Source organism: Buteo buteo, chromosome 12 (assembly GCF_964188355.1).
Source record: "Buteo buteo chromosome 12, bButBut1.hap1.1, whole genome shotgun sequence".
NCBI lineage: Eukaryota > Metazoa > Chordata > Aves > Accipitriformes > Accipitridae > Buteo > Buteo buteo.
Genome location: NC_134182.1, coordinates 10,879,739 through 10,905,912, shown reverse-complemented (window position 1 = coordinate 10,905,912; position 26,174 = coordinate 10,879,739). Strand labels below are relative to the sequence as shown.

At 35.8% G+C, this 26,174-nt stretch overlaps 1 protein-coding gene across 1 annotated transcript in view; it reads right to left on the bottom strand.

Annotated features, from left to right (window-relative positions):
- The window catches only part of USH2A (usherin), a 392,565-nt gene that overhangs the window by 178,760 nt on the left and 187,631 nt on the right, over nt 1-26,174 (bottom strand). Inside the window, exons 32-35 of the mRNA XM_075042640.1 lie at nt 15,398-15,557; nt 14,747-14,918; nt 10,140-10,287; nt 2,493-2,644 (exon numbers count right to left, since the gene is read on the bottom strand). Of these exons, the coding sequence (XP_074898741.1) occupies nt 2,493-2,644; nt 10,140-10,287; nt 14,747-14,918; nt 15,398-15,557 (632 nt within the window). The remainder of the gene's footprint in view (nt 1-2,492; nt 2,645-10,139; nt 10,288-14,746; nt 14,919-15,397; nt 15,558-26,174) is intronic.

Genomic DNA, 26,174 nt, shown 5'->3' with positions numbered 1-26,174 from the left:
ATAATATTTGTGTAAAAAATGTACATTCTGTATATAAACATATGGCACAGAAAACCTGTTTCATATTTCTTTTTCTAAACATTACTTTATACACAATACTGTGATACTTTCAGATGTGTTGATTAATAACTTAATAAAAAATATTCTGCTATCATATAAGTAACACTAAATCATAGGATAGGAATAATAATAATATTGGGAAAACTTTGTCATTCATCTAAGTTTAAAAGGGAAGTACTAGCATACACATAAGCTAAAAACCTGAAATTTAAGTTTAATAGCAGTGTGTTGACATGACAAATATTCAGTGTTGACCATTGCCATTTATTTACAGGATATTTACAAAAGCTAACACACTTCAAACCCAGCAGAATTTCAGATCTCCTGAATTCCTCTAAAGAATCTATTAGAGGTCACAGTATTTCTTGATAACCCATATTTTTATTCCTTTTTAAGCAACAAAAACCAATTAGAACAGACACAAAAGCAATATCTTGGCTTTACTAGAAAAAGATTAAAATGTAGCATTTCTTAATTTACATGTTACCAATTTGCATCTCACCTGAAAATAAATCATAGTCACTGAAAAAAAAAAAAAGTTGAAGAAAAACTATCTAACGCAAATAAAGAATTTACTGAAACACACTCAATACTAATGCTCTCATAACTAATTACAATCTTCAGAGCCACCTTCAGAAACATAAACTGGAGAAATCCTGTATTTAGGATAGTGACATAGAACTCATTCATTGATTAGGGCACATTAAGCATAAGATCAGCAATGAAAATAGCTGGAAGCATATCAGTTTACTGCTGGAAGATGTTTCCCATACTATTTAGAGTAGAGGCAAAACAGTTGGGTTTTTTCTTTTTTTTTTTTTTTTTTTTTTATTTTAAGTGCTGGATTTATTCTGTAATTGATACAAAAATATTTAAAAAAATCAAATGAAGATGCAATGCTTTAACTTCCTGGCAGCACTTAGGTGAGCCTAAATAAAGATGTTGTACTTCAGTTCCTGTGATTAGAGATGGATCGCTGGCTTTGGAAAACAGTTTGCGTACTGATCATGGGATGCAGATGAGTATCAGCTACAGCAACCCCTACTTTGAATTGTTTGAAAAGTTAAGTTATGAGTCTGCAGTTCAGTGGAGATGTGAAAAAAGGCTACTAAAAATATTTTTTTAAAACCTTAACTACTGCCATTCTGTTCTGTTGTTTCGATGCCTATATGATAGGACAGAAGTACTGAAAACATACATATTTCATCTGTATGCAAAGTCTGGTAACGACTTGTCTTAAACATCACTATTAACACAATGGATTAGGTTATTGAACATCGAATACCTTAAAACAAGGTTTGCTTTTGGGGTATACGTGAAGTTGTAAAAAATGTGCAAGAAAAACTGGCAAAAAGCCATTCAAGCTTTTAAGAGTAAATATCCTTCAAAGTAGAGCAAGCTATAAAATGTTTAATGGTTATAAAGTCTAGTCTTCTACAGATAGACGATGTTACCAGCATTTGAAAGAAAGCAATCTTGGAAAGAATATTGGAAATGTGACTAATGAATTATATCATAGAAATAAAATCTGGAAGTTCTTCCCAGAGCACGATATAGTGATACTATAAGTTATGATGGAAAAATAAACAGAACAACATGACAAACTCCCAAATCTTCCTTTTTTCTTTTTTCTTCCTTTTCTTGTTAGCAAAATTAAAATTGCACACATAAAGCTGAATTAAACAAAAAATTAAATCTCAGAATTAACACAGGTTTCCTTCTCAGTTATGCTTGAAAACAAAACTAAGCATAGTAGATATTATTCCAGTTATTCATCAGCTACAGTACTATGAAATCATACTGGATTTATCAGTTCAGCTACATGTCTAAAAAACTTTAGCAAAATAAAAAAGCTTCAGAAGGCTTGTTTTTCACATGTCAAATTTAATATTCCTGTATTCTCAAATCCTGAAAAAATGGGGTGTTGTACAAGACTGTTAAAATATGTCCAGTATAATATTTTGATCACATACTTGCATTCAAAAGATATTTACGAATCACCATATTTTCCTTGCTCCTGTTGCCACTTCTGGCTTCTGCAATTCTCAAATTAACTTCAGTCCTTTCAGTCAGGCAGCTAGAAATTTGCTCATTACTGGAACAGTAACTCCTTCTTTATATACGTCCTTATAAATCTGGCTAAAGCACATCTGCACCTTTCGAACCTATTAACTCTATTTAATTTCAATAATGTGTGTTTCAGCCTCAAATTTTGCCTTTCTTCACTGTACCTATGTTCTACTTTGGAACAGTGCCTAACAATGACCTATCAAATCTTTAGCAGCTCTTAAACAGGATTATTTTTTTTTTTTTAAATGTCACATTTTGCCAGATGGGTTAGTACTGACCAGAGTGAATCATCACCATTTACTCCAATATTCACTGTCATCTGACATTTATTACACTCCCAGAATGCAAATTAAGGTACTCACCAATGGACCCAAAGCACAACCTTTTGCAGTGCATGCCTGGACTCTGAAGGAATGCAGACTCCAAGGAGCAAGTCCATAAGCATAAAAGCTTAGCTGTGATGAATTTTGCATCAGAACACCATCCATATACAATCCATAGCTAGTAATGATACCTATAAAACAATGTGATAGCTCTCAGTTAGTATCTAAAGAGCTACAGAGTTTAGAAGAAAACTAATGCTACAGACATTAGGGTGGTAGTAGTAGTATTTCAAACAGTTTACGGTTAAGCAGATAAGTGTTTAGCGGGACTGTGTATGCAACACTTAGAAGAAATACATTCTCCTATCTTTAACTGTTGAAAACCTTGCAAGTGGATTGCATCTTTTCAAAACAATTATACTGTTCCAAAGATTACCCCTTAACAAACTTGGTTCTGGAAAGCAGCTAACATCACCTTGGAATCAGGAAAACTGAGGCAATTCTGTTTCACAGCCTACTCTGCATATGGCTATCGAAACAAGAACTAGAAAGACACACAAAACCTTCTCACATCTTAACAACTTTAGACCAAAAAAAAAAAAAAAAGTTATCTACAATATAATTGAAACATTGAAGGACAACTCAGGCCAGTGCTATAACTACAATAAATCAGTAAGAAATAATTTTGTCACACAAAAAGCCTTATTGATACTCATTTTTGTTGGTAGTTCTCTTAGATTTTCTGCATTTTGCCAACTAACTAGATACTTCATTAATTCGGGGGTTGGGGTTTTTTTTTGGAAAACAGTTCTACCCACTTTTCTAAACAAAACCACAAAATAGTATGAATTGCTGTTTCATTCTCAGTATGCTGTAGAAAAAGTCCTGAAGTAAACTATTCCTTACTTATTCAATCTAATGAAAGAAAACCTATTTGCAAACTCAAAACAAACATTAGTAAGACTTTTAGATAGAGGAAAGAATGGTCCTTCTGGTGTAATTGGCTAATACTGAGTCAAAAATTGCAAAATATCTCATTTATAAGGAAATCTAAATCTCTGTTCTTCCAAAGGTGCACGATAGGATAGCATGAATCCTGTACAGACTATACAAACACAGTGTTTTGAATTTAATGAACTAAAGACTGAACTTGACAGTTTTGCTTCAACTTTGGAAGCTGAGCTTGCAACGGAATCCTTTTTCTCATGGTTATGCCTCCATCTTTCTTACTTTGGAATATTCTCCTTTTTAAAAAGCTATTTAAGTGTGAAATCTTAAGGCCAATAAATGCAAAGCTAAAGTATCCATTAGAAGTGAGTTCAGTTCAGAGGATGCCTTCTCATCTTCCCATTATAGAAAACATCTTCATATTGTAAAAATATAGCTCAGTCTGAATTGTCTGAAACTACATTGAGGAAGATTCTGTTTGAAATTGAGAAAAGATTCTCCCCTCTACTGAATGGAGAAATGCTTCGTAAATAAAAGTGTATACACAACTGTTTCAGCTGGGCTTTGAAGAGTTATACTTCAAAAGATTTATATGCTAAAGCAATGCACAGCAGAGTATGGTGAAGTGATTCACAGACTCCTCGAATCTTTTCTCTTCTAGAAAAGCGAGAGACTAAACTTAAGTCAGACAGTAGAGACGTGTGTGTGGGAGGAAGTCCTGGTAAATCTCACACTATCAATCCTACCACATTTGACAGGCTTCCTAAAGCAAAAATCCCTTGGGGTTCTGTGTCTAGTTGCTTGTAAAGCAAGGGCATTAATGGTTGATATTTGCCTTACACTAAGTAAACAAATTATATATATCTATGTATTAAAAAATATTATATTTATCTCAGAGGAAAAATGTGAATGCTGGCATTAAGGATGTGTTTTACAGGGGGAAAAAAACCCAAACACTGAAGTACTTTAAGTACCTATAGCAGTAGCACTAGCCCTTTAAAGTAATGGACAAGTCACTATTAATTCCTTTGATGTTTATGGTAACAGCATGAATCATGAGATCATTTGATATTAATGTGGGTGTCATATGTACCTCTATGGGATCCCCCACTGTAACTCAGTATTAATTAACTGGACCATTATTTTAAAGTGTTCCTAAACCACAGCACTATGCAGCATCTACACTCTGAGGAGCAGCTTGCTGGTCAATATTGTGAGCTTTTGTTAGTGATCTTAGTACTGTCAGAGAACAATCACCGTTAATAAGCTGATTTTATTTCTGCCTTTGCCTTATATTACTCTGATGGAGAAAATTACAGAATGAAAAGAAAGAAAAGAAGTACATTTCAGAACAAAAGGGCTAGTAGTCTGCCTTCAAGATGTGAAGTAATTTTTCTAAATTAGGCAATAATTCTTTTTGGCCAGGAATAAATAACTTAGCCTCTCTATTTCACCAGTATATGCTTCCAAACCATCAAAGTCGGCCCAAAGTTTATGTACTTCTCAAGACTTGCTAGACATTCCTGACGTTTACCATCCATGAAATATTGAAGAGTTTAGCGCATTTTTGTGATTTACAAGGCTTCATGAGTGACACATGGTCACCATTAAAAGATGCCATTTCTTCAAAATTATTAAGCCTAGGTAGCTAGATTAAATCTTGGTTTCACTGAAGACAAAATCTCTATTGACTATAGTACAACTATGTTTCACATTTTAACAGAAATCCAACAATGCAAATTAAGATTAAACTGAAGAAAGCTACACACGCTTCCCTTTTTCCTCCTCCTCTCCCCTTCCTGCATAAAGCCATCTAATCTGTCAATGATATTCCAGACATTAAAGACGAAAAGAGGTTTTGAATCTAAAGTGCTACAAGCACTTTACTCTTAAGGTACAATCCAGAGGTCAAATCTTAAGCAAACATACTTTTACCTACATCAATTTCACTGACTACAAACACAAGTCATCTCTCACAAGCACAAGGATTTGCAGGAACAAGTATTGGATTAGTTCACTGAATAATTTTATAAATCAGTTTTTACTATACCTAATATTTCCCATACAAATTCCATAGAGCATTGGCAGATAGAGTCCTAATCAAGACTTGATTTTATCTATGACCTGTACACAAGTGAAGTGAAGTTTTTGAGAAGTGACCATCTCAGGAAAATTTTCAATGGTGAAAAGAGATAAGGTCACTTTTTTGTGTGAATGGATTTTAGAAGAGCAGACCTCAAACTATGTGGCAAGACTTTAATGGATATGTTCTGAAGAATACATGATTCTTTATGGAGGTCACAAGAACAGTGAAGGCTCAAAACAATATTTGATGCCACATGTCATTTCAGAAGCCTCTTCATATCTTGCCCTCAACTAAATGGTCAATATTGCTTATATTACACTATCTACATGTGACATGTATGTGATAGAAACAGAAGAGGGTTCTGCTGTAAAGTGGCATACTTCTGGGCCATGTCCCATCAACAAGTTATTGTTGGTTTGAAAATAAGACACAAAAAAATGTGCCTATTACAGATATATTCAGCATATAATCTTTCAAATGTCTTTTTTCTACACCTGGTAGAAAATGTCATAAATGACATTTCTGAAGCAACTTTCAACTAAGAATTAGGTGTATCATTTTCCATTTTCTATGAAATGAAAATTTTTCAGAAAATAATGTAAATTGGCCTTAAATTCAACCAAAAACAGAGCCCAGAAATTCAATATCCATGTTTGGATAACATTAGCCTTTGACATCAAGATTGTCCCTTATCTCAAAGCTTGACTGCCCCCATTGCATCATCTTTATGTAAAAGCCAAGTAACCTTTAATCCTATTTGCCACCTTTGGCCTCAAGGGTGGCATATTAATCCCCCTTAACTTTTTCTAGTTGGTGGCAAGCACCTGGAGTCCATGTGTATCAAGAGAGCCTAGTAAAGTCTATGCTGTTCAAACCCCAGTCACCCTACACACCCATTCAACAACAGCAACAGCTAATAAGCTTCCTCAGCCCATGGAAATAAACAGTAACTTCTGTCATGTAGCATCAGAAGAAAGGAGGAGGAAGATAAAGGAATGGCCCCAGAGATCACTAAGGAGATTACAATTTATGACACAACAATCTTTGCAATTCTGAGGTTTCCAGTTGAAACAAAGCCAAGTTCAGTAATTTCAAAAAGTACTACTTACACCTAGTAGACTAAAACTCACCGAGTTTGAACCAATTAAGCCAAAAGTGGCAAACAGTTTCTTTTTGAAAAAAAAAAAAAAAAAAAAAACAACAAAAACAAACCTACATTAGAACTTCTGACTGTGAGAATACACCAGTAAAATGCTGAAGTAAGAAAATTTAAGGGAAAGTTCCTTCTGCTGGTCTTTCTCATATTTCAGTCTTCTCGACTATGATATTTTTCAGCCTCCCACACAGTTTTAAAATATTGACACAGAGAGCAATTATAAATGACGTGGCCACTAGGCAGCCCAAAAGATATGCTGAGAATAAACAAAACAAAGTTACTGAACAATGCAAGCTTTCCTGATTAAGCAGTTGCTCAGTGAAAAGTTATAGAGCTGCTTCTTTTTTTTTTTTTTAATTCTTTTTATGCAATAGAGGGATGGAAACAGAAAATTGGAAAGAAAGAAATAGGAGAATGGGAAAATGTGTTATTAGTTACATGATCTTTTTTAAAGTCCCCAAAAAGTGGGGAAGAAGAAGATGAAAAATGAGAGAAAATTTGCATACCCTTTCATTGTGCAAGTGTGAGCATGCTATGGTGAAAAAACAAAGTCTCTGCTCCCCTAATGCCCTTCTGGCTGCCAAATGCTCATGAGATAGCAATTCTTCCACTCTTAACCACTCAGCAAGAGCTCGCAGGTGGAAAGCAGCAGCCTTTCCCTGCAAGGCAGGACAGTGGCAGCTGACTTCGCTGAATCCCTTCCGTCAGTTCTGACCCCAAGGAAAACCCTCTAACAGCAACACGCATAGTATCCGCATATCACAAAAAGTAACAACAGTGTCAAGGGAAAAATACTCTATGGGCTTCAAATAGTGAAAAGACGTGAAAATACCAGAGAACATTTTTAAAGGGGAGATACATTCAGGAGGCCTACACAGGGTGTATTTGGGATTACAGAGGAGTCGGCTATATGGCAAATTTGGTAATTACCTAAACGCATTGTTCAAAACCCCAGTATAAAGGTGAACAGTGTTGTAATCAAGGCTGTTGAAACCTCTAGCTTCCATGGATGAAGGGACAAGGGACAGAAGAATATAATTTCTTTTATAAAGGTCCCCTGATTCTTGTCATGTCTGTTGCTCATTCAGTTCAGATTCACAGCTTTCATAACAAGCTATTTATTGTATTTCATAGAATCATAGAATCATTTAGTTTGGAAAGGACCTTTAAGATCATCAAGTCCAACCGTAAACCTAACACTGCCAAGTCCACCACTAAACCATGTCCCTAAGCACCACACCTACATGTCTTTTAAATACCTCCAGGGATGGTGACTCCACCACTTCCCTGGGCAGCCTTTTCCAATGCTTGATAACCCTCTCAGTGAAGAAATCTTTCCTAATATCCAATCTAAACCTCCCCTAGTGCAACTTGAGGCCATTTTCTCTTGTCCTATGACTTGTTACTTGGGAGAAGAGACCGACACCCACCTCGCTACAGCCCCCTTTCAGGTAGTTGTAGAGAGCAATAAGGTCTCCCCTCAGCCTCCTTTTCTCCAGGCTAAACAACCCCAGTTCCCTCAGCCGCTCCTCATAAGACTTATTCTCTAGACTCTTCACCAGCTTCAGTGCCCTTCTTTGGACGCGCTCCAGCACCTCAATGTCTTTCTTGTAGCGAGGGGCCCAAAACTGAACACAGTATTCGAGGTGTGGTCTCACCAGTGCCCAGTACAGTGGAACAATCACTTCCCTGCTCCTGCTGGCCGCACTATTCTGATACAAGCCAGGATGCCATTGGCCTTCTTGGCCACCTGGGCACACTGCCAGCTCATACATCAGCTGGCTGTAGACCAGCACCCCCAGGTCTTTTTCTGCCAGGCAGTTTTCCAGCCACTCTTCCCCAAGCCCGTAGCGCTGCATGGGGTTGCTGTGACCCAAGTGCAAGACCCAGCACTCGGCCTTGTTGAACCTCATACAGTTGGCCTCAGCCCATCGATCCAGCCTGTCCAGATCCCTTTGTAGAGCCTTCCTACCCTCAAGCAGATCAACTCTCCCACCCAACTTGGTGTCATCTGCAAACTTACTGAGGGTGCACTAACACCCTCAGTTGTTTCCTAACAACCTATTTATTGTATTTAAAAGAAGAGCCAAGCTGTACATAGTAAATGCTGTATTAACAACAAGGTACAACATGCAAATTTAGTCATGTATTCCCAACTTCTAGTTGCTTTAAAGGAAGCTTGTGGAAATTTATTTATCAAACTATAGGTCTTTATCCTCTGCTGTTGATATGCATATATAAATGTATGTATATATACATTTATATTTCTTTGATTAGTTAAACCACTCTGTAAACTATTTCCATTTTTTCCCACATTGCAAGGATAACAGGATCAGGTCCTGACATGAACTATTACACATAAAAAATGCCCATTTCATTGAACGTTATTCAGACTTTAGTCACTAAGCCACATACATGGCCATCCTGCCTTCCTTCCCCCCTTAGTCCCTGCCCCCATCCCTTACTCATCCCCTTTTTCCTTCCTCCTTGCCTTCCTCTAAGCCTTTGCCAGGTATGCTGATGGGATTTTAGAAATGGGGTTAGAGGTTTTCGAAGGGGCTGGGAGGCAAAATCTTCCAATATGACTTCCAGACAAAGAACCATAAAATATCAAATACATTATTTAACAGCAGATGACATACTTTTATTTCTTTCTAAAAGTAATGTACGACATTACAGAATATTACATATATGTAGCTTTACAATCAGCAATTTTGGAGCAGTTGTTTAAAGTGCCTTGTAGTGAAGTTGTATAAGTAGGACATGGTCTACCACAATTGAAAGTGGGGAAAAACTTGCAGTGGAAAAATGAAATTCATGTGAAAACACTGTGATAAATAACTGATATATGTCAATAAGATAAGACAATGAAGAAAAACATTTCTGTTGCTTTAAATTCAGTGATTTCTGCATAACATCTGCTGTGATTTAAACTGTTATATGCATGATAATAAAATCAAGGTGAATTCCAAGGCCCTATGATACTGTGCAATATTAGAAATATAAAATTTTTCCAAAAGTTTTACACATGGATATTTCACAATGGAAAACATTTCTAAACAAAAGAAGGTATATTATTTAACTTCCACAGCCATGGAAATATATACCTTCAAGATGACTACATGGAACACAAATATAATGATTATTACATAACAACTAACGTAAAAGAAATTAATGTTTTATTAGAGGGTGAAATGAACATCCTAGACTGATATTCTCCAAGAATGCCTATTCATCAGCTCAGTTGTCCTGGAAAACATTAAACAATGAGATGCAGTACACAAGAACTATCAAAAGGGAGCACTTTTGAGCCACTGAAACCGTACGATAGGCTGAAAACCACAATCTCCTAGCTGCGGACAATGATACTATCTCAGGTATTTTATGTGCTAAAATGATCATTAAAAATTAAGCACCACATATAAGCTGCCATTTAGAATATTAATTTACCTTTACTAATCATCTTTTTAACTTGAGGCTAAAAGAGTTCACTTACCATTCGGATACTCAGGCTTAGTCCATGAGATGTTAAAGGAGTCAGACGAATATGACTGGGCTTTTGGAGCAGGAACAACTTCTGGTGTACTCTCTTCTGTTAGAGCTGTGCTAGCTTCACTTACTGAACATCCACCTCCAGTGCAAGCCTTAGAATATGAATCAAAACAAATAAATATATTTCAATGTCATACCAATAATTTTAGCAATGATTTTTGGTAAAGTTTTATAATTTTTATGTATCTAAACTTAGTAAGTCTGTGTTTTTCACAGAAGATACTTTTCATAGCATAGATTTGTTTACCTCTTTTCTTAAGTAACAAGATGTGCTACTCATGTTACTTAGTTTTCAGGTATAATATAGCTAAAACATTATACTAATGTTTGACTTGCAGCATTTTGCATCTGACTGTGATTTCAGAATCACAATTAGATTTCCACTGCTTTTGCAGCCACAGTTAAAGAAATTTACACTACAATATGTATCATTTACAGTGCAATACTCTTCTGGAATTGACTGAAAAGATCTCACAAGTTCCAGACACAGAATATACTGGCCAACTTGCAACGTACTTAAAAAATTATCTCGATGAATAGTCATTGAGAAAAAAAAGCCATTCAGACAGTACTGCACTTCATGACAGCAGAGTGCTGTGCAGATGCAATTAAAATAGTGAAAAAGCAGTCTATAATAAATCAATATGTAACAGTTATTATTACATGTTTATGGATAACAAAGACAAATCATTTGTATTTCAGTTACCAGAGAAGAAAAGACTGATTACATGATTTTTACATTTTGCTTTATTATGAAACAATACGATGTTCAAGAAAATGTGCCTATCAGCCTATATAACAGGTTTTTAAAGTTTTACATGCACAAACATAAGACTACACAGCTACAGTCCTTGTGTGTGCTGGCTTTCCAATTACTTGCAGTAAGATCAATGACAAGAGATGAGTTCTTAGAGAAGTTAAAAAAAAATAGAAGAATATATAAAAGCTGTACTGTATTTAAAGATTTTTTGTTTAGTTTATTGTTTATTTTTAATTTTATTCTTTAGCAATAAATAAATCAAACCCTGAATTTAACAAAGATTCGGATTCAGACATACTCTTAATTAAAACTTATGAGATCACCTGTGTTTTTAGGAGCTGCCCACATGCTGAGGTGGACAAGTAGCCTGCTCTGGATCATCAGCACACAAAGGAAAAATAACCTTGCTGTCCAGATCTCCAGGAATAAAATGTTTCTCTCAATCTAGTATATTTTATTTGAAAGGATTATCTTCAATTTCCTATTTCCCAGTGTGTTTCAAATCAGAGCGCAGTCAACATGCTTCCTATCCCACTCCAAAAGGGTATACTAGCCCCATGGGTAAAAATAAGAACTGTTTGTAAATGAGAGGCTATTTTATACACCAAGATTGTTTTGATTTCACTGGAAATTACACTCCCAACACAACTACAAAATGACTCCCTGTGTTCAGTCTGGGCTATCAAATAAAGATGAAAGAATGCAACATGCAACCTCAGTTTTGGGAACATCTGAAAATGACATTTACTGTAAACATGATAGTGTTTAAAAAAAAAAAAAAAAGTCAGCTTAGATGGATGCTCAGATAACTGTCAGCATTTTGATAAGGAAATGTTTTAAAAACATCACCCTTCCAGAAAAGGCAGACTATTCTTCAAATGATTTCACTTCTACTGGCTTCATGAAGAAGCCAAAAAGACCAGCTCTGGAAGACCTCTTTCTTGTACATTCCTTATTGCCTTGCTAAACAAGTTCCACCAAGCCTTCCTCAACAGTGGAGGGCTTTTTCATTTAAGGGCTCAGTAACAGTAGCCCTCCCGTTCATTTATTTCTTCAATTTCATGAAGCTTGATTTTTGTATTTCTCAAACTTGCTGGGGTATGAACTTTCTGATTCTTCTAATGAAAATCAGTAAAAGACAGCTCATCTACATTTTAAATGGTGGGATTTTAGATCAGTGTATCCAAAGGGAGTGGGCATTGCTAGGACTCTGGCAATCACATCCAGTCATGCTCAAAGCCATGAAATCCTACACCTAGATCGAGCCCCATTGTGCCATTCTGAACTTCACTGAGAAACAGATTTGAGGTACAATCTGCAAAAATACCAAAGCTTCTAGAGGGCCAAAGGACAGACACAAACCACATAACAAGACATCACACAGCCATCCTCCACCTAGCACCTGAGCTAGCTTACCCACACAACGCAGCTGTGAGGAGATACTAGCTTAACAGTTAAATCACAAAAGCACTCAAATCATATAAAGGGGTGTGCCACCCCAGCTACTAAATGCAGCCTTTCAGCTTTTCATTTGCTTTCAGATTGGCCTGGCTCACACCCATACAGCTTAGAGCATGAACAGAGCAAAAGCAAGTTCCTTTGCACTAATCCGTGGAGACATGACCTTAAGACTTCTCAGCTGACTTCTGGAAAGAAGCATTGGGTTTGTTTATAAAAGCTGCTGCACTCATTTATGAATACAATTGCTACATATTAAATGGCAGTGATCAATTGTGAAAATTGGTACCAAGATACAAAGATAAACATTTTGCTAACTTTATGTAATGTACATATATTAACCTGTCACACAAAAGTTAAAGCCAGCAGGCTGTGAGGTGTTGAAAGTTCTGCTGATGAAGATCCTGATTCCTGTGTTCAAAGCTGCAACTTTTGATAACTCAACTTCCAATTTCTCACATAAACCAAAACCAGTTTTTGCATGGATACAAAACAAAATTAATACTACCTGTGAAACAAGGAAAAGAAAAAGGTTCTAGCTGATAGAAATATTTCATTCTAACAAAAAAAAAAAAGGGAAGAATTTAGTTGTTTCCTGTGTTGAAGGTATTCTATTGTGTATTCTACTGTTGGTTTAATTTAAAAGTTGTATGGAAATTAAGATTATATGTGAAACACTAAATATTTCAATTTCTTTCCAGGTGTGTGTGTGTGATTATTTCATTTGTTTGTTTTGTTTGGTTTTTTCATCAAGTATAACATTTGGCCACATTTAAGCTTCATAACTTGTAAATCTCTAATATTACATTCTTCTCAAACTAGTCAGACAAGTTCTAAATACAATGGATCCAATGTTTAGCTAGAAAGTTATCACACCTCAAAGGTATTGGGCATTTCATGCACTTTTAGACTTGCTATTTTCAAAGCTGCAAGGACATTTAGATGTTCTAACCTGCCTATCACAGACCATTGCATTTTATCCAGGTAAATCTGGTTATCTTCTTCACCAGAAGATATTATCTTTTCTTACTTTCTGGTTACCACTGATGCAATGCAAATATTAAAAAACAAAACAAAACAAAACAAACCACAAAGAGAAATAAAACATAAAGATCAAAGGTTCCTAAAAATGTATTCAGTAACTTCTAGAAAAGCTATACACGTTAATGAAGTAAAAACAAAATCCATACAACACTTCTTTATTTTAACCACATCCCAAGACAGAGCCACAAAAAAAAGCAGTCCCAGTTGCTCTCCAGATCCTAGCTGTTAATTCTCTCCTGATCCTTTCTCCTTGCACCCCCATGCACAGGAGCTGGGCAGGAGCAGAGAAGAGCTGTGGCGTAGTGAAGGACAGCACAAATTCTTTTGATAGTCCCACTTGCTTATAAAGGCATAAAATATTTGTTGAAGTACTGCCTTAGTTTTGGACATGGTGCTATTTTATATGCTATACAATTTACTATGCTGAAGTATCGAGGCACAAATGAATTAATTTCAACATGAATCTAAGCTTTAATTAGACTGAATATCCTTGCTTTTTCAAGTTCAAGTCAGATCCTTATCATTACCTGAAGGTAGTTTATTTTTTGTGGTATAATATTTAGAACATTCAAGAGCATGTTAAGAAAAAATGAATGCATACCCAGTCTACATAAATGTAAATTTATTCATAATCAAGAGCAGAATATTTTTCTATGGCATTTATCAAAGCAAATATCCTTATATAGGTATTGTTATAAAATGAACAGTGTGCTTAAAACAAGGGACAATCCCATGCTTTTATCCACATATTTTCAGGTTTGTTAGTGAGCTGAAGCTGTTCTCTTTCATCACAAAATAAAACCAATGATAAAGAAATGCAATGAAAACACCAAGGTCTTTTAAAATGTTTTGAATAAACAAACTGCTACTTTACACGGAACTCTTTTCCTCTCTGCTATTTCCTTCTACATAAACATTTTCTGAAGAAAGAGCAAATTAACATGGTACAAAATAGGAAAGCTTAACATTTTCATATACATTCAACATTTTCTTGTAAGCTGGGGGCATAAGACATTTTCTAAGTCTTTCATATATTTCTGGTCAATTTTCTTTTTGTTATCATCCAACTTATCCTTGAAGAAAATTTTTATTTAGATTACATACACATTTTTTGAGGGCCTGTTTTGAAACAAAACACCTACTGTTGTTCAGGATGGTTCATCTACCTTTGTTTCAGAAAGAAGAGGTTAAACAAAGTGGACACATGAACCATTAAGTATTTAAGATGTTAACAAATTCAGAATCATTTTCACCATTTAACACCTCTACTACACATCTTTAAAACTTACAGCTAGCTTTATGAGGTATTCAGTACCCGGAAAAAGCTGCTGAATAGTAAAATCCCGAAAAAGTTCTGTGCTGTTATAGATTACATTCCACTCTGTAAAATTCTGCTCATTGCTGGCAATATAAATTATATAGCGATCTAGGATTCCATTTACTTCTACTGGTTCTTTCCATCTGCAAATAAAAGCAAAATATGATTAAGACCAGCAAAGATTCAGACTGTACTGAAAAATGTAAGGCTTTGTTTGGGGGACTTTGTAGGGTTTATTTTAAGAATTTGAAAACATAGTTTTGCAACCATAAAAATAACTCTAAGACATACCTCTAATGCAGTACTTGTATTCAAACGATTACAGTAACACACAAAGCAGGGGCTACAAAATGGGCATATCACCAGAACATTTCCTGCACTGAAGTTTGCAGAGGCTATGCCCATATGTAGGTTATACTGATTGCGTAAAGACAAAATGGAAATTAAGTTGGCAAGTGATAATCAGAAGGTTCACAGAACCACTAAACTAATCACTTCTATGCATTTAATCATAATAAATTTAATTTTATGTCACAAACCCTTCCCCTGATTGAACTCACTGGAATTCTTGAATAAACTGATGCACTATTGTGTTGTCAGGAAAGAAGAAATCCTTACTTACTGTACATATATCGTTCTAGAATCCAAAACCGTCAGGACTGGGGCATCTACATGAGATGGTGGCAGCTGTGCTGTAAACAAGGTGACCTGGGAACTGTTTGTACAGCCAGCAAGCGTACATGCAGTGAGCAGAAACTGGTGTGGCGTAAAAACTGCCAAATCTAGGGTAAAAAAGGAATATGAATTTACTTTGTATATTAATTTTACCTTGTTTTTCTGTAATTTTCAGAAGGTAGTGAATTCAGAAAATCAAGTGGAGGGGGGACCTGTACCTCTTAAATGTTTCAGATTTGTCTCAGAGGAGTGAATAGGTGCTGGTTGTTTAATATCAAATAACTGCAAATTTTGACTACTAATAGGTCTACAGGGTGCGCTTTGGTTGAGATGACCCCATTGTACAGTACATTTACACTAGAACATACACGGCCCAAACAAAACAAAGATGGTAGCCTCTTAGGTGTTACACACTATATCAATTTGCTACTGTGCCAAATGAACACCTTTAAGATGATTAAATCAAATCAAATCAAATTAATGGAAAAACAAGTACAGGTTCATTAACACAGCCAGATTATATTTTTTTTAAAATGTGCTGTATGATACATGAATGTCAAGCATCAACACATACAATGATTGACTCCATGCAGATTTCACTATAAGCATGAACACAAAGGAAGCTCATTGTTACCACCACTCATACTGGTCTGTTCTCTCTTTGCTTGTTTGTCTTCAGCTGCATGAATGCCAAACCTTTGTAAAATATATTTCAGTAAAGACAAGCTGTCTAATGCTAGAGCAAAACAACTGTTAAATGGTTATTTATTATGAAGGTATCTTGAGTTTCAATTACTGCAGAAAACAGTGAATAAAATGTAGCATCTTTACTGAGTAAATATTCTAAAAGATCTTTAGCTTCATATGTTCTTCCCTATACCAAAAAAGGAATGTTTGTCAGAAAAATTATAGTAGGACAGTAATGCAGACATAGTTTTCTAATATTTTTCATTTTTTTTTATTACAATACAAATCACAGATTTTAATGAGCAAATCCTTTAACAAGGAATTGACAATTGAGGTTTTGGCAACAGTGCAAGCTAAAGAAGTAAAATGCTTATGTTATAAATACACATTTTTAGTACGCCAGAAAAGTTCTGGGTTTTTGCAAGACATAACAAATGCTAGTGTTTTCAGAACTAAATAGTAACAAACTATTATTCTGTACAAAAATATTTGTGAGTACAAATTTAAAAATTGCAACTGGATGACAAAGACATCATGAAAGCAGAAATGTTGTAGACCCAACTTTTTTGTCATAAGTTTTTCCCTCATACAATGTCTCCAGTCCCTGCCAGAATGGAATTCCTTCTGATTTACTCTGTGTGAGGAGAGAATAAACTTGTGCATTTTTACTGAAAATGCATTATCACTCAGTGGTAGTGTTCTATGGAGCACATGGCAAAGTGTGAGTTAAAAAAAAAGCCATAACTAAAAAAAAAAAAAAAAAAAAAAAAATCATCAAGTGAATGCCTGTAAAACAGTGACATGTTTAATCAACATAATGGGGCTGATTCTACCAGGGTTAAGCAGTGCTTATGTGGGTGAGAGGGGGAAAGCACACTCCAGAGCAGGTGCTCAAGCTGGGTCAGCAAGCAGAGAAAGTAAACTCCACATACTGTACCAACTGTATTGCATTCATTAGTGTATACCTCCCTGGATCACTTGTTCCTTGCAGCTGCCATCAGAGAAGCCACAAAAAGTACAGATGGAGATGGAAGTCTGTGAGACAAGTATCAGATACTCCATTTTCTGAGTGGGCAAACAAGTGACCAGAAGGATTTTACTTTTAGCAATCCTAAAATAAACAGCTGAAAGCAATCCATAGCACCTATTTAATTCATATCCTTGTATACAGTGAATACACATTCTTCTAAGTTGAAGCTGTATTGCAGGGCTTCACTTAGCAGAGTGAATATAACATGAGGGAAGGGAAAAGAGAAAAAGAAAAAGTGGATTTCTCCTTTTCCATTTGTTTATGTTGGATCACTGTTTTCCTCGTACACAGATTTGGGATGGGGGTTGGAGAGGAGTATTTTTCTCTCCTTTAAGGAAAATTCCTCATCAAGGAACTGCTTTTTTTTAAAAAGGTAGCTAGTACTGAAACTCTGATTTGATGCACACTATAGCTGATGAGACTACTTGCATGCATAAGAGTTTCTGGAAATACCTAGTTAAATTTGAAGAGGAAAGAACTTTGTCAAGGATGAAGAGAATGAAAGATGGAAAAATGTTTTATTTCTCTCCCTGAAAAAAACAAGTGACTATAAGTTACTATGTGTGTCTCAGTGCCTGGAATGGAAAAAGTGAAAAGACACGACAGGGAAACATGCAAAGTTTAAAAGAACAAGAATAACAAGGAATGGAAACACAGAACATATGAGCAGCAAGATCCTTTAGGATCAACTGATAAGCATACTGAGAGGGGAGGGGAGGAGAGGAGAGGTTAAAAAAAAGAGTAGAAAGATAAAATATGGAAAAAAGAAAAATGTCACCAGGATCAAAGGAAATTTTTGTTCCTCATCTTGATTTAATAATGCCAACATATTTTGACTAATAAATGCTGAATAGAAAGTTTCAATGGAATCTAAAAGATTTAGGTGGGATAAAGGCTAAAAATAAAAATGTTAGTGGGAGCAGGAGAAGAAAACACAGAAATCAGTGACTTAGGAATGTCACTCAAAGCATGAGCTTTGCAGTTAATGAAAATCTCTCCACAGACTTCATCAAGGTTTGGATGAGTCCACAAATATAGTGTTGGTAGTATTTCTAAAAGGTTAGAACCAGAAACTGACAAACTGTACAATAAAAATCATATTACATCACTATTGATGCAATTACTTGTCACAATCTGATTTGGCAAGTATTTTCCTATTTAAAGTTCAAAGTGTTTCATAATGGATCAATGGATTCAAACAACTACAGATACAAACATGAATCTGAATGAGGAGGGAGGAGGTTCTTAAAACCACAAAGCCACTGTTTGTCAAGGCCCTCTAGCAACAACGCCTTGTTTTCCATTTGCTTGATTGCATGATTTGCATAAGATCAAGTGTAGGCAATTGTGGTCATGAAAAACAGATCACTCTCAAACACATTAGAAATGGATCCACAAGCATTATCCAGAAATGCGTTACAAGAAAATGCACCCCAGTGCATGGAAAACTCAGTGATTAATGTCAAACAAACTATAATTTACAATATAGGGCATGAATTATATGTTATTTTGCAATTGATTTCATGCTGTTGCTGGAAGAATTTCATTGATCTCAATTTACAAAATGAACCCAATAAGCAGACAACTATTTTCTTTTTAACTCAGAGCAAAAGCTGAAATTTTTTTCCTACACATTTGCTTGATCAGGTTATATTCCCGTGTGTTCCACAAATCCAGTCCCCTGTGTTACTTTAAAATAAAATGCTTCTTATTGCAATTTTCCAACAACTACTTTCTTAAATCACTTCTTTCTTACCAAAACAAAGCTAAACTTAAAAAGTATAGAGGTTTATTGAGAAAAACCTAAATTCAGGATTTGGTCTTGTACTCGTTTCTGGACTCAGAAGGGCAAAAAGCACCAAAGGGCAAAGAAAAAAGAGACTTTCTTGGGGGTATGGGATTCCCTCAAATCATCCTATTAAGGTAGCAGGTAGCCAGAAAAATAATTCTGCATTTTTCATGTCAAAAACAGAACAAAAGAAGAAAACTAAAATAAAATCCACATATATGTTTTTAAACCATTACTTACTTTCCCCAAAGAAAAAGGCGGGGGTGGGGGGAGGAGAAAGGGCAGGGAGAAAAGGGATCAACCTGCCTTTTCATTTCTTTGACCTCAGAGGCAATACAAACAAACTAAATTCTTTTCTAACTCATATGTCAGCATGAGAATTGCTAACTATAGTGGCTGTCATTAAAATTGACATTTGCATACCACTACGTTTATTATATGTGTGGTATATGTGGAACTTCCCACACTAACCAAGGCAACTATCTTAAATATCATGGTAAATCTAACTATAGTGGTTGGTATGTATCCAGTTTCTAATAACCACCAGCATAAGTCCTGATAGCACAATCAATGCATGAGACAGAAAGAATAAAGAATGACCCTGTTTGCATGGTCAATAAGAACACTCACTTTGCTTTGATCAAATTTAATGGGTAGTCATTGAAAGATAATATGCAACACTACAGTGCTACTTTTAGCATGGAATTTGAGACGTACTAAGATAGAGTAGAAAATGTAGTTAGTAGAGTAAAAAAAAAAAACAACCCTGAAATTAGAGATTTAAGAACTGGATTCAAAACATGAGCTTTACCATCAAGATGTCAGAGTACATCACAGTTCAAAAATAACACAGCAGTAATGTCTACAATGTTTTAATTTAACTGTAACATGAGGTATTCTGTATTCAGGTTTACAGCAAGAGAGTCACATACCCTTCTTTCCTCCCCCTTTCCACCCTACTTCCACTCTCCGTGGTTTCAGGCAGCTATTGTAAGGACCAGAAATGGCAATGTCCTGTCTTGGTGACTGCTCTGTTGAAACGTGATTTGCGTAAGGAGCCCCACACAGTTTCTCTCAGGAAAATAATTGAGACAATAGCTATCCCATTGCTATATTCAAAGGAAAATAATACAGCAGCACTGTAGCAAGGGATTGTTAGCACCACAACAAAGAAAACCTGCTGAGACAGTATGAAGATGAAAAACTTCCAAAGAATTCCAATCACCACATTGTTTATGTAGCTAGACTGTATGACTACTTTGGCTCATTACTCACATCCTTATTCTGTTCTCTCATGTTCTTTCTCATAGTTTGTTAAATTAACTCACAGTAACTTAATATTTAATTAGAAGGTAAACTCTTTGGGACTATAAATCTGCATCACCAAATACAATGATGTCCCCATCTGATTTTTATGCACTACTAAAAAAAAAAAATCAAATTCATAAAGTAAGTGCCAAGATCATATTATCAGGCTTGCTTCATCAGACATCATTAGCAATTCTTTCCCTTCCACCATTTTCTGAAAGCAAGTAACAACTCATATATAGCTTTTAGTACAGTATATCCTGCTTTCTGTATTTGTAAAGCACCAATCACTTAATTATACTGACTTTTGAAGAACCATCACCAATGTACAACCTTCTCTGGGAAGGTATTACACTAATGCTACATCTTTTTCACAGAACTCTGTGTACCCCATGTCATACTCATCAGTCCCTTTAAAATATTTCAGAAAACCCAGGACGTCACAAATGACACAACTTGTGTACTTCAGGCAACCCAATCAAGCCCAAGAAAACAGTGTGCTCATGTACCTAATTGTATAAGCTAGCAATGAATGGCCTTTCACATGTGGAACTGGCCCATTAATTGAAGAAAACAACTATCTGCAAAATAACAGCAAATTCTGCTGGATATCAATTAATAATTAAGAATGTTCCAGAGTGAGAATTAAAAGAATTTTGTGAAGCCACTAAAAACAAAGGCAAGAAATAGAGACAAATAAACTCAGGGTCACAAATAATTATTTTCAGGAAGCACCATAAGCTGTTCTGCTCTCTAACCAGCAAAGACTTTGACACAATGGCACATGGACGAAACAACTTTGCTTCTAGCTGGCCAACAAACACTGATGTGTTTTAGAAGCTATTTGCTCAGCAGTAAATATCACTGGTTTTCCAAATTACCCATAAAGGAGTAAATCCTAACTCCATCTGAGATGTATATGCTTTAGAAGAGCTCAGGAAAGGTACAACTTTCAGGCCCCAGCTGAGGAATTAAAGAGCATAGGACAAAACCATATATCATACGAGAGCACCAAAAACATGACAGTCATGTGTTGGACTGTGTAAAAAAGTTATATTCAAGAAGAAAAACCCTTTGGCGCAAATGCGAAACAAAAGGATCTTTAATCATTTCAGTTTGCAATGATTTCAAACAATTAAGGAAGATACTACATGCACGTGGTAGACCTACAGCTCTGCTTTGGAAAAGTGGTAGCTCCAAAGTACTTTAAGGCTTTTAAATATAATTATGTTTTAACAGCAAAGATGATAAAGTCTATTTGTTCTCACATTTAGTAACAGTGTCTCTTGGTTGTGCTCTTACAGCCCTTAACCGTTGCACATAAAACCTTTCTGCCATTTATCAGCCCAAACTCTTGTACTTCTCTGAGCGCAAATTCATCCCTCAAATGTTATGTTTCATCCTGGCCAATTCACAAGGCCACACTAGCATCCATTCCTGATTATTGTGTTTCATTTTTCCTTTTTTTTTTCTTTGTAAAACTGTTTTAACCTTACCCTAGCAAGTTACACACCTTTTTAATTAAACATGCATATTATTCATTTCCCATTGCCAAAGTTTGAATACAAGAATTCTGGTCTTATTTTAAAGCCGTGTCCCTGACATAGCTACTATAGGTACATCTTCCAGGCTGTTCTTGTCCTCCAGTTAGGACACGCTAGCTTGAAATCCTGAAGGTGCTCAGCTGAAGAAAAATCAAATCATGTGGAGTGCCACAAACCACATTGTTTAGAAAAAGTTGAAGGGAAACATCAGAGAAGGACATTTAAACTTCTCTTAATACTTTACCACCAATTAATCTACCTGATTCCTTGTGTGACTCTAAAAACATCTCATGTCACTGATCACAGAAGAGTCATGGTGCATGTGTGAAGCTCCTTGGAACCCTCCTTCCTCTAACATCCCTAAAGTGTTCCCCTGGCCCCCCATCATTAGTCACCGTCAGAAAAATACAGAGGTGTTTTGGGAGATTTTTTAAAGGCTTCTCTTGCTGCCAAAACAACACATAGCCCGTCAGTGCAAACATTCAGCATCAAATGAACCTAATGAACTTCCAAGTAACACCTTTGTTTACTAGAATTAAAACTGTGCATTGCCTCCCTAGCTTACTTCAATTGTAACAGCTGGACAAATAAGGTGAGGTTGAAGGTCAGTGGGGGAGGAAGCAGAAAAAGGACAGAGCACATTAATTTTTACCAGGCACATGAAGAGAAGTAACTGTGGTCATACCAGTATCACTACCTTAGTTTTATTTCTCTCTTTGTAATTTCTTTGCACATCATATGGCATGACGCAGCCCTATTTTAAGATTTAACTGAAAATTTCCATTCATGAATGCTTCCAATCCAGTCACTGTATTGCTATCAGCTTAAATAGAGGGGAGTTGTTAGTATACATCATAAAACCCATGATATCTCAGTCAATGTCAAGCCCAGAAAAGTGAAAAGGGTGGGGGGGAAGCGTTTTGAACATTTTACCTCTATATTACTTCAGCTTTATATTCACAACTGGAAAATATATTTGCACTGGGTAACTATGTTGCAAATTTGAATCTCAGATACCTACTGCTATAAAACTGGAACTATTCTGGATTCACATTAGTATGACCAAGAACCCCTTGGCTCACTAACAGAAGTACATCCTGTATTCCCAAGTAATTCTGATCTTGCTACAGTGGAAGAAACAAAATTCAGATCCGCCTTACATTTGGTGTTGAGTTAATTGTATCAGGTCAAAGGAAGTGCCTGACTGCCACTTTTACAACCCACTGAAGAACACATATGAATGTGCAGCTGTGGTAAGAGAAGCCACTAAGATATTAAGTTATATAAGAATATATGGTAAGTAATACAGCAACTATTGTTATCCATTTTATATAAATCAATAGTGCAGTCTCATCTGGAATAGCATATATTAGAGATTGCAGAAATAAAGACTGTCTGGAAAATGGCAGTAAGAAAGGACAGGCTTACAAACACTCTCTTAGGAAGAGAGGCTGAAAAAACAACCTGAGAAAAGGAAACAAAGAAGATGACACACCATACAGGTATATAAGACAGTAAGTGCTACATAGAAAACCAATTAGGACCCTGTGTTCCCATGAACTCCCTTTCGATAATACAGGGGAAAAAAGGGCATCCAATAAATTTAGAAAGTGGAATTTTCAGAAAAACTCATCCAACCAAAAATCATGGAACATCTACTGCTGACAAGAAGATTCAGGTTTATCTTTATAAATCAAATTTTGGGGGAGAGACATTAAATATCAACTTCATGGTTTTAGAATTATTTTTATAAGCATCACTGTAATTTGCAAATCTGTAGAACAGAGTCCTGCAAGATTTCTATACTTCTCTCTCTGTATCTGAGACTACTTAGAACTCTTCAACACTGTATTTTATTTTAAGTTTTTCTGCCTAAGCAATGAAAAAGAGGGATGGGAGGAAAGAAATTAATTTCCAAAAGTAATATTTTCTTTCACAAAAAGTAAACCATTTTACTAGTAGATTTTTACTTATTAAAACTGAATATGCATACTAAATCACAAAATACCATTTTCAGCCCCAAACAATTGTTTTAATCAACAAAATATTCAACAAAATAAAATTCATCAAGCAAGCAGAAACTGGAGACAGCACACGCAAACTAGAAATTGAAATCCAAACAAGAAAAATATGACAATGGCTGTTTGAACTGCTAACAACTAGATGTTACAGATTAGTGGTTATAGGTTATGAACTTTATTTAGCTATATATGCATTTTACATCCATTATGGGTAACTTGTTCCACCATTTCATATAGTACCAGGCATGCAAGATGATTAGAGAACAACTCTCACCATCCAGGCAAGGCATCATGTGATTTAAGAGTTTCTGTAGAAGAGATACTATCACCTTCCCAGGAACAGAACAGCTCTGTATATCTGAATTATAGCCAGAGAATAAAGGGTTTTGCTAAAACATTACTGTAGTGCTGGAACAAGGATAGTGGGAGGACTCAGCTTCTGAGCACCATTCCTAAACAAGACAATTTATAGCAAGTTAAATCTGTTGCAAGACTACAAAAACTGAGCTAGTTTTCAGCTGGCCACAGAATTAGCAGCATAGTAAAATATACTGTACTTCTACCTGCTCTCCTCTGTCCTTACTGGAACAATCAACCCCAGCTGTTGAGTCATTAATAGGGTCAACATGTCATTGGGGAAAATTATTGGGATTTCTTTTTCCCCTTTTTTTTCTTTTTTTAAAGCTTACTTGCTTTATATTTCCTTTCAAAATACACACAGAAAAAAAAAAAAAAAAACAAACCCTGAAAAGCCCAAAGTTTTTTTCAACTTGACATGTTGCACTACCCAGTTATGTCATGTAGTGTCAGTAATGTCATCAGATAACATAACTGCCACAATCTGATGTGATGCATTAAACTAGGATTACCAGAATAAATCATGTTTGTGGGTACACAGATCACAGGTGGTACAGTCAGCTGCTCTGTATTATGGTGTATCTATAGGATGCACAGATTAGGATATAATGTTCAGAGGCTTGTTCTCGTTTGTGAAGTGCTTTGCAACCATAACTCAACAGTAAGGAGCCACCAAACAGTTATAATGGCATAAACCATCATCAGGGAAAAATACAAATCGATCAGTGCCAGTGATATAAAAGAAAAAGCATGCATCTGTCCCCAGTCTCATAAATTCAGCGGTTGTTGTAGGCTTTTTCTCTATCCCACATGTACTTTATTAATAACAGTAACTATCATAAATAATAATAATGCAGAGTAGTTTATTTCAAGATGAATGCTCTTCTTATTATCTGTTGATCCTCTCCCTGATTTCTTACATCCTGTCTATATTCCTCCTGTAAATGGTGGGGGGAGAGCTAGTTTAATTTATTGTTTGAAGTTTATGCCCTTTAATTGGCAACAGTGTGCTATGCCAAGGAAGTTGTCTATGTAGGCTCCCTGAAATATCTGCATACCTTAACTGACATGTTAAGCTTCTACAAAGGAAGCATAGAATTTACATTCTACTGCATGTTATAAATAAGTAATAAGAACAGATTAGAATTATGCATTTACGCCTACTAGTGAGAGTGAGATGCATAATTCAGAAGTGGCAAACCCTTAAGAGGCTTTCGTATTTCACCCCAACACTCTGCCCCCTCCAATCTCGTGTATGCAGAACATAGTATATTTTTCAGTCCCACTGCTCCAGAATGCTTTTTTTTTTTTCCCAGCTAGACTGTTTAGATTTTATAATCACTACTTTTTCTTTCTTGCAGAAAAGCAACAGACACTGTATATGTTAGTAGCCATTGTTGGGAATGTATCTGCTTTATGTTACATCTGGTGTCATCTTTCTGAATTTTCTTGTGATACTCAGGGACATGACTGTAAGACACAGATGTTAAATGGCAGTGCTTTCAGAAGGTGCCAGAGTAAATGGAAGCCCTCTACCTAACTTACAAAGAGAACACAGAACTTGCAACTGAAACTTCCTTATGCTTCATAGTTAACACGATATACTGCTCCTCTAGTTGGATCTCCTGGAGGAGTAATCTTTACACCCATTCATGTCCTCAGCTTCTCTGATGAAGCCTGTAAACTAATACCTGTTATGACCACAATTTATATGATAGCACACAAAGGCCACAGATTTTGCAGAGCCTGTGGCTTTCCCCCACAGCAGTTCTACCTCTAAGCAGCACTCTGTTACCTGGTGATAAGGTGTAGGAACAAGGAATTATTTTAGTCTAGTTGCTTTATATTTTTTGGTTCTCTGGCTAGAGCACTAAAGTGTGGATTAGTGTAGCTCCCAAAGAAGCATCAGTAGGGACAGGCTCTTTGGTGGAAGAAATCATCTTGTAATTTCTCTGAACTGTTTCGAACTTAGTTCCCTGGATTTTCCT